Here is a 10,432-nt window from a genome sequence, read left to right on the forward strand (position 1 = left end):
AGGGTTCTCCGACTGTATGTAGTCCGTCGAATGTTTCGGCAGAGATTTGCACGTGACCAACCAAGCTATTTAACAGTTCGTCGTATTTATCAAACGTTTGCTACACATGGGTCAGGACAACCAAGATCAGGATGATGTGAATTGAATGTTGCTGTTGTGTACAAAGCCCAATGGCATAGTTCTTCGAAATCAGCTAGATCGTTCAGCCTTGAAACAGGGATCCCTTCTCCCCCAGAAAAAAAAAAAGAAAGAAAGAAAGAAAGAAAAAAAACCTAGCGTATCTTGAGACACGACCATATCACATTCAAGTCATCCTAGCTTCGACAATGACAAAACAAACGCGTCAGAGTGGAATACTGTTAAATTTTAGTTGAAATGTACAATATCGAGGAAGAAACTAACTAAATGTAGAATATCCTAGAAAACATACACAGGATGTTTCAAAAGTCCTCTTACATAGGGTTACACTGTTATTATCAGAGTTACAATAAAATGTAAGAGGGGGAAACCGTCTCCAAACATAATGTTTTCAATCTAAAGTGAAGGAATTTTTTAAATTGGACGATCCGTTTGGCCTGTACACTCTTTATGTGCCCAATGTTAAATGAAAATGCAACGTTGCCATTTACCGGAAGGTGGGTACATTTTATGAGTATGGTGAATGGAGACGTGTTTGATATGGGGGCTGGCCATCGACACGTAGCGCAAAAGACAGTAACTTCACTTACTTATGGGTACAGGTAAATGGTAATGTTGCATTTTCATTTAATATTGAGCACATAAAGAATGTACAGCCCAAACAGCTCGCCCGATTTAAAAAAAAAAAAAAAATCCTTCACTTTAGATTGAAAACATCTTATTTGGAGACGGTTTCTCCTCCTCCATTTTGTTGTAACTCTGACAATAACAGTCAGGGAACTTTTGAGACAGTCTGTATTATTTCTCTTTAATTACGAGAAGTGCAAAAACGAACTGAATATGAGTACCATCTGAATATTATTATTATTATTTTGTTATAAAAATTTGAACAGATTCACCCAACTTGTTTTAATGGCGAACGACATTCGGAAAACTTAAAAGTACACAAAGACGCTAACTAATATGTTTTTACCTTTTCTCATGGCTTCTTGTTTTGCTACTGACTCCTCTTGTCTCCTTAAATTCTCTTCATTCATTCGCTGTTGCTGAAGAAGCTGGTCCTCATATCTGAAACAACAACGTAAATATAGTCAAATCACACAGAAAAAAGTATAAGGAACATCTTATTAGAATACATTAACGTATTTATTTTAACGTACTACTTTCTATTACAATTAGGAATTAGATTTCTGGGCTTTCGGCGTTTACGGCCAGGTTAGCCCATCATGTATGAGAGATAAGACCACTCGACGATCACATTATCCAAGAAAAGCGAAGGAAGGAAGTGGCCTGGGACCTATGTGTTAGGTATCATCCCGGTATTTGCCTGGTATGAAAGAGGAAAACCCAAGGAAACCTCATTCAAGATGGTTGGCTAGAAAAAGCTTTTACACTTTCTCGACCGAGTGTCCCCACTGGGAATCGAATCCAGGACCGCTCACACCAAAGAGCGTATTCTTCATATAAAAGAGCATACATTATTATGTATAGCGCATCGTGAAGTTATACAAAGTATTTTGCAGCACAATTTCACACACATTGCTGCTTGTTGTTTTCTAGTAGGTCTTTTTTTCCGGATTTTTTCTTAAAACTGTTACATTTTCTTGTTCCTACTACATACGGGAGAAGTACTTAAAAGTACATCAGCACTTAAAGGCAAAAAATAAACAGACTAGTACGACTATCCTCTTCTGAGAATTGATAAATTTTATACAGAACATTTTGATATGAACAACATGAATATGTAGCAGTTGTAAAAATGATCAGTAAAAAGACTGATTGAAATATATATATATATATATATATATATATATATATATATATATATATATATATATATATATATATATATATAATATAACTCCACGAAGCACCACAAATAATTTGTGCTCCTTTATACATAATGCAAATACGGTAACACTAAACACACATGCTTAACTTTCACGACTTCAAGTGGTGTTTCACATCGACGAAATATTCAATACAGAAAGGAAAACGCACACTGGAAAAAAAAGAGAGCTGTAAGCCATTGCCACTCAAACAATATGTATTAAAGATTGAACTGATTTTGAGTTTAACGTCCCGTTCAGCAGCGAGGCTATATGAGACGTGAACCTACTGATTAACGTGGAATCCGAACCACATAAGCTCCCGCCGGGAATTGAACCCGGGTCTCCTACGCCAAAGGCGCGTACGCTAATCGCTTAGCCACGAAGGAGCTCTATGTATTAAAGATGTTACAGTTTTCATGTTTAGGTAAATTATGCATCATAAAGCAAACAAAATTTTCAGTAACTTCTCATAATTGTAAGAAACAAATGCACAACAGGAACTGGCTACTATGATTTATGATGGTGTGAATAATAAAATCAGTATTGTCAGGAGTGCCAATCCCCTCCAAAGGCTGTGACGCCAATCTCCCCTAAATTAACAAAGTGTCCCCTCACATTTAATTTTATACCTCTTCCTATCCCAACACGTGAGATCATTAATTAATTAATTAATTAATTAATTAAAAAAAAAAAACCTCAAGATTCACATTGCAATCACACAAACTTTAACATGAAATTTAGCTTATTCCAACGTAAAATTAATCTTTGTACACTTTAGGATGTTCCATTTTGTAAGGCAAAAAATAAAATATAAATTTTTTGCCAGTTTTGCTTATGGCCCGAGTCTTTGCAAACTTTGATCAGTTTTGTAAAAGTAGACAAAAATAGATATTTCAGTGTTACTTTTAGTTTTAGTAACACAAACTCAAAAAAATAATACTAAAACTAGGGGGTGGCAGTTTTTTTCATTTGGCTCTAAAAATATAGTTGTCTTTCTGTTTGCAAAATTATTTTTCCACTCTTATATAACTAAGAATTAAGTGAATTTTTGTTATGTATGTATGTTTGAAGATTATCGCCTACCCGTACTGGCAAGAACTTTTGGGAGGCTTAGGAAATTGTGGGGGGAAAAGATTTGATTGTAACTGCTATATGGTTCTGGGTTTAATCGAAAAAAAAAAAAAAAAAAAAAAAAAAAAAAAAAAAACAGATTATAATGCAGAAAAACATTCATTACAATCGTTTTGGTATTATGGCGGCGGGGCGGGGAAGCAGGAAGGTATAACAATATAATAATTAACTGAGTAACAAGTTTTTATGTGCTTTTAATCTTTGCGTGAACTGAGGCAATTTTAATTATTTAAATGTCATTGTTTTGAGCTGTCCCGACAAGAGTTCAACATTTCTCTATATGATACTCAGGTAATACGCGGTATGTTTCTAATTTTCAACCAACGATCGTTTCACTCATCTTAATGCCACCCACCTCACGGTCAGTATAGTCTTTATGACGGTCAAAATCAGCCAATCAGATGACGCATCAAATACCAGCCTGTGGTTGGCCAGCAAGTCCAACTAATCAGAGAGCCACATACGGTAGTGACCACACACGAATATCAGTATTCAGTTTTCCACCTTCATACTGACTCTGACGAGGTTAGCAATAAGACCAACGAAACGATCGTCGTTTTTGAACTAACAATACATGAAACATTACCTGAAAGCTATCGTGTGAAATAATTTGGTATTTGCTTATCAATAAAAGTATAAAATGCATGATTCAGTTATATAGGAAACCAGGAAGAAAATCTGGTAAGAATATAGAACACAATAATTAACCTATGATACGCTGTAATATTATTAGTGGATTCCACTGACGATTTGCGTCCTTTCCAGCACCAATGACTCTCAGCTTAACGTGGAATCACATGAGCTCTCACACCTAAGGCGCATATGTTAACTCTTTGAGGCACGAGAGCCAACGTTATTTTGTACCCCTTGCTGCACAAAAATCTTTTGAATTTTTTCAATTTTCATTAAAATTATACATGCAGACAATCTCAAAACATACCAAATAAATTTAATTTTATTTTTCAGTTAATAGTTGGACGAAAAAAATGAAAATGAAATTTTGAGTTTTACGTCCCACGATTATGCCGGTTAGGCTAAAGGAGACGGTGATAATGAGTAATGAATGAAATGGCCGAGAAAACCCACGCACACGGTGTTTGTCCACCACAAAGTTCACTTGGCGGGAGCAGGGTTTGAACGCGAGACCCCTAGCACCATAGGTGAACGCTCTACCACTGAGTCACCGTGGCCTTGAAAAACAAAATGCTGATAAGAAATTTTATTATGAGCGATGTGATGGAAATGAATCTTGAATTTAGTATCCCATGCTTACGTCCTGCAGGCCAAAGGAGAAGGGTTGATTAATAAAATTGAATTATGATTAAGGAATTGGTGGAATCCAAATGTGGGAGGAAATTAAAGAACCCATGGACACAATGTTGTCTAGCATACAGTCACACGGCCTGGAATCTAACTAAGGACTTTTCTACCACTGAACCACTGTGGTTTCGGACGTGAAAGAAGGTACGTTGCAAGAAAAAAAAGGAATGGGCAACAGAAGTTAAATGAAATGTTTATTTACTTATTTTAACAAGTGTAACGTCCCACGATTATGCTACCGAGGTTAAGGTAGACGGTGATTTAGTGTATGATAATGGTGGAATGATGAAAGTGAGAGGAAAGAGGAGAACGCTGAGAAAACCCACGTACATGGTGTTTGTTCACCATAAATTCCACTTGGCGGTAGCTAGGATCGAACCAAGGATCCCACACGCCAGAGGTAAGCGCTATATCGCTGGGCCACCGAAGCCCCACATGAAATAAATACTTTACGTCCTACGATTGTCCTGAGAAATAAAGAAGACGGACAAGATGCTGCCCTTACTATTCATGCTTATCTCGATCACACATTTCCCGATCGACTGATTGGACGTGGTGACCATTGCGCTAGCATCTACACTTTCCGGACTTGGCACCCTATAGTTTTAGTTTTGGATATGGTAAAGGAGCGTATGTATAGCAGGAAAGTTAGCGACATCAATGACCTAAAGATCTGGATACAGGATATGTGATATACTCGATTCTCTGTGAAATGTGTGTCCGGGTTTTAAGTCCTACTAAATCAAACGCACGTGTGTGATTATGAAAGGATCAGAAGAAAAAGATACGGAAAAACCCTGATTTAAAAAAAACACGGAAAAGATACAGGATTAGGAATTAAGGTATCTGGGCTTTCAGCATCTAAGGCCATCTAGCCCTTCACGTATGAAGGTTGATGTCCCTCGGCGAGCACAATATCCGATGAAAGGGAAGGAAGGAAGCGGTCTGGGACCATTGTGTTAGGTACTGTCCCGGCATTTGCCTGGTGTGAGTAAGGGAAACACAGGAAAAACCTCATTCAAGATAGCTGCGCTGAAAAAGCAGTTAACACTTTTTCGACCGAGTGGTCCCACCGGGAAGGAAAAGATACGTGCTCACTATAAATTCACATAGCACGGAATCGAACCAAAGATCCTTCACAGCAAAGGTGAGAGCTCTACTTATAAAGATGAAACGGCTAGAACAGATTATATAAACGAAAACTCTTCTTTTACAATAATCACTTATCATTGATGGCAAACGAATCCATACAGAAGAAGTAAATTATCCTACAATAGCAACTAAAAGTGACTGAGCTCTAACCTATAACTTTGGCTTTCAAATATTTCATTCACAGTTATGTGTGATTTCACGTTTAACAGAGAGAAATATTTTTAGTATGTGTACTTTAAAAAAATTAGTTAAATAGATCTTTTTCATAAAGTTTGTTTTAAAATTATTGTTCAAAGCTTTTATATTTTAATAAGACTTCTCTAAAATCAATGCACGTGAATTGTGCTTCCATCTTCCGAGTTCTTTTAAACTATATGTTGTGGACACTTATATGTTTGTGGTCAATCCTTTCGACAATGAGATCTCAGAAACTACAGGCTCTAGAAAGATGACGTTTTCACTGATCGATTGCAAATTTTGTGTAGATTGTCCAGTTCTAATTAAACATTAATAATTATAAAAAAAAAAAAAAAAAAAAAACCAATGGCCTTTATTTTTTTATTACATTTAAAGGGTATACTGGAAGCGTTGAATTTAAAAAAAAAAAAAACCTAAAGCATCATATCCTACGCATTATACATTCCAGCACCACACTTGTATATAGGGGTTGCATATGTCTCAGGCGTTTGTTTCATGACCAAATAATAATGAAAAAGGAAGGATAATTTCTCTGTGTAAGATAAATCTTTATTTATGGAGTGTTTTGCCCAATGAACACCATATATATCTGCCATTACAATTAATTGTGTATGTAATGTATTTGCTTATTATATACTGCATGCAAGAAGAAAGAAAACACTGGTCATGCATGAATTAGAAACTCCAACCGGAAGAAGGCTCGAATTTTGTAAACGGTCCGAGATATTGAGAAAGAAATAATCGATAAAATCTTTATGATACGCCATGCCGATTTTTTTTTTTTTTTTTTTTTAATCAAGACTTCTTTTACTTGTGTCTGTAAAGGAACATATACAAATGTTGTGAGGAATGAGAAGGATATTTATGCTCATATGCGAATGATGCGCTGTGTAGAGAGCGCAGATTCAGCTAGTCTAAACTGAATCTGTCTGTGTAGTTCTTACCTTTTTCTGGCCAATTGATCCTGATATTGTGCTCGAAGCTGATGTTGCTTCGTTTCTTCCTGCAAGGTCTTTCTCTTTTCTTCTGCATCCACTCGCTTCTGCTCCACTTTCAACTGCTCCATATGGGCTTCATATTCCTTAATTTTGGCCAAATATTCCTGCTGCTTTGTTGCTTCTTGGAGCTTAGACAATTCCAATGCCTCTTTCGCATGTTCTGCAAGATAGATATGAAGTAATATACTACATTTTATTTGAATAAATTCAAAATACATGTATGATCTTTACAATTTAAAGCAACAATATAATGATGACATCCTATAGAATACATAATTTAAGGGACCAGTTTTACCTTGCATCTCGAATTTATGTGGGAGGCCGCGGTGCCTCAGTGGTAGAGTGCCTGGTGCATGGGGTTCTGGGTTCAAGCCCTGCTCCCGTCAAGTGAACATTGTGGTGGACAAACACCATGTGCGTGGGTTTCTTCCCACTTTCTTCATTCCACCATTTCATTCATTTCTCATCATCACCGTCTCCTTTAGCCTAGCTGTCATAATCGTGGGACGTAAAACTTAAAGATTTCATTTAATTTCGAATATATGTGGTTCACTCAAATGGTTTCAATGTTCTATGACACCTTCTTCAGTAAACCTACAGATTGATAAATTGGACACACTGTTAAGATTTCTCTCTTCCTGTAGAACTTTATTCCTTTAAAAAATGCCTAGTTTAGGGATTTTCCGACATTACAGAGGAATATATCAAAGAACACTGAAACTGTATGAGTGAATTAGTAAGTCTGTTCTTACCTAAAAGCGACAGTATTTTCTAACATCTCTGTAACAATGTAAATATCAACAGTGTGCAAAATAAGCTGCCTTGATTATTTTAGAAAAATGCAAATGAAAATCTCACCTTGCTAGAGCCTTCTTTAGCATATTGGTTACGGAAAGGGATCTCTTAGTTCCATTTGTAAGAAAATTGATTAATAAGAAAGAAAAAAAAAAGTATCACTATTATTTTTGCTCCATAATCTGATGGGACGCATACTGAATACCAACCAATACAGCAGACAAGCGCAGACTAGAACAGGGGATAAGCCAGTAACAGAGAACTTACTACCGTTGGGCTACGTACGAGACAAGATGCAACATTTTTTAAGAATTTAATACTCATATTCAATAGAAAAACCCGTTCACTGTACACTAAGATCACAGAAATGCTGTGGGCAAACTTGATCTTTCACGTTCTGAACCAGTTTCAATATGGGTGCTCATCCCCCAAGTGCTTGGGTGCAACTCCTAAATTAATTTATCATTATCCCTTCACATTTACCACCCTCCCCCATAAATTTAGACACATGTCCGGACGGAGTATTTATTCGCAAAACGAAGCCCTGCTTAGGTGAATTTGCAACGAGAAATGCAACTTTTTCCTTGAGAAACACTTCAAAAGTAATGATAGTGAATTTCCTAATAAATTACAAAATTTTAATGTTTTTAAGTCTGAATATTTTGGATCTACTCTGCGGCACAAAGATTTACGGGAAAACAAAGACGAATAACGTAAAACCTGCCACAAAAAGTACGATCTGGCACGCTATAGGTGCCGTCCTAAATAACCCCATTGTTGCATACGGACAATAAGGCCCAACAAACCTATTGGAATCATACAGGTCAAGTTTAGGCACACCACTCGAAATATTTGTTGAAAATTTATACTTCAATCACTGATTTCTTTTTTATAGTTTTTCAAAAGATTTGAACTAGACGACATGGCAATAGTGCATTTAGCATAGATGAGATTTGACGGGGCCACACATAATTTTTGAAAAATTATAATTCTTCCACAATTTGCGTATAAATACAGCTTGCATACGTCATATAAACTATATAGCAAGAAAACACAGCCCTACTTGCGTTGGGTGCCCACTATCTAATACACACAGGGCAGGGTGAAGCTATTGGGCCCACACGGTAGCGAATCGATGCTGCAGGTATGTCAGCGACTATGGGTATACGCGTAAGTTAAGGTAGTGAAAACATGTGGATTTTCACAGTGATAGAGGTTCCTCTAGCCTTGTCATGGCTTTATACTAGTAATGCTACGGTTGTAAAACAAAATGTAGCGTCAATTTTTACTATTACACTAGCAACCTACACTTTTAAATATATGGCCTATGTTTAGCAGAAGGGGTCCAACTCTTTTCTCTAAAAAATGTTACAATTTTGGCAATTTCTGTGCACTTTCGGTTAGTTTAGGGTAAATTGGCTTAGGTTAGTATAGTTTATGTTATATTAGTGTAGGGGTCCCGTATAATTTTCCAAAAAATGATAGAATTTCGCTTATTTCTACTAATATTAGGTTAGTTCAGGTTAGCTTAGCTGTTTATGTTAGTTAGGTTAGATTTGGTTACGTTATGGGTTATAGTTAAGGAGCCGTACTTCCCATTTAGGGAAGGACGAGAAACGTCATACTATCAGGAATTATTCAATGACTATCTAGGATGTTAAAAAGTAGGTAATAGACTGAGTTCTTGCCCTTGTACTTAGGATGTTTAGGTAGTGCAACAGTAAGATGTATCCTCGTGCACGGGAGATGAGAAGTAGCTGTTCTTAACTATTACCACGTTATGTTACGTCTAAGTACTTGCATCATTCATTTCTCCTGTAAATGTTGTTTTCTATGTGCTTCTGGACCCCTTGTACTAAACATACTCCAAATATATAATCGACTTGTATCAGTGACAGATAAATTCTAATTACGGACAGCCAGAATTTTACTTGTAGGAAAAATTTCTTGCCCTGCGGGTTATTTTGTTAAGGCCGGTAGTTGATATAGTAACCTACACTGTACAAGGGCTAATATGATACGGTAACGATTTTTACTTATCTTTTGACTATGAAATTGTTTAACAGTGCACATCTTACCCTATCTACTTTATTATATACATACTCGATGCTTCCAACTCCTTGGCTGCCTTTGCTGCTCGCTCTAATGCCGTTGAGTCGAAGCGGTAAGCATCCATTTGGCCTTTACCGGGTTTGTCACCAGAATCACCGCTGCCATCACCTGCGGGAGGCTGTGGAACAAGACTAGAAAAATCCGGTACACCTTGATCCTTCCGAATTCCAAATAGCCACGACATTTTCGACAGTTGTTCACTTTTCTTTGCCTAATCAAAAAAATCACTACTCTCACGTGTACTTTGTAACTGCAAGTCTGCTGCAACCGGAAGGGTCTATTAGTAAAGAATTGTGCAACACTACCATTATACGAAAACAAGTCTTCAGCAAAATATGACAAATATACATACACATATATATTTACTTAAAATTAATTTATTATATTCCACTCGTTATAACAGTTTTTATTTAAGAGTAACACAAACTTTAGTATTAAATAGCATTAGTGTAGTGAACGTACGACAAATGAACAACGATATGTCGTTCTCCAGCGACTTTATAAAGTATTGGCTTTATAAGAATAACATCAAAAGTCTTAAATTGGTTAGCACCATTTGTAGTAACCTGACATCCTCATTTGAGAATAATTTAATAAAAGATATAAATTTGCTTTATATTCGTAATACATTCATTCTTTTCCAAGTAAAGTTAACAATTTCAACAACAAGGTGGAAATAAAAATCATATTACTAAACCATATAAAAACCTGTCTATCTTGGACATTGCTTTGGTGTTCCCTCTAAAATTCAAGTTG

General features: G+C 36.4%; 1 protein-coding gene across 1 annotated transcript in view; it reads right to left on the reverse strand.

Moving 5' to 3' along the window:
* The window catches only part of bor (ATPase family AAA domain containing bor), a 47,307-nt gene extending 37,196 nt beyond the window's left edge, over nt 1-10,111 (reverse strand). The window contains exons 1-3 of the mRNA XM_081737258.1: nt 9,668-10,111; nt 6,716-6,929; nt 1,112-1,206 (exon numbers count right to left, since the gene is read on the reverse strand). Of these exons, the coding sequence (XP_081593384.1) occupies nt 1,112-1,206; nt 6,716-6,929; nt 9,668-9,860 (502 nt within the window). The 5' untranslated portion in view covers nt 9,861-10,111. The remainder of the gene's footprint in view (nt 1-1,111; nt 1,207-6,715; nt 6,930-9,667) is intronic.
* Nucleotides 10,112-10,432: the final 321 nt, after the last annotated feature.

Source organism: Thermobia domestica, chromosome 13, assembly GCF_964235325.1.
Source record: "Thermobia domestica chromosome 13, izTheDome1.hap1.1, whole genome shotgun sequence".
NCBI classification, from domain to species: domain Eukaryota; kingdom Metazoa; phylum Arthropoda; class Insecta; order Zygentoma; family Lepismatidae; genus Thermobia; species Thermobia domestica.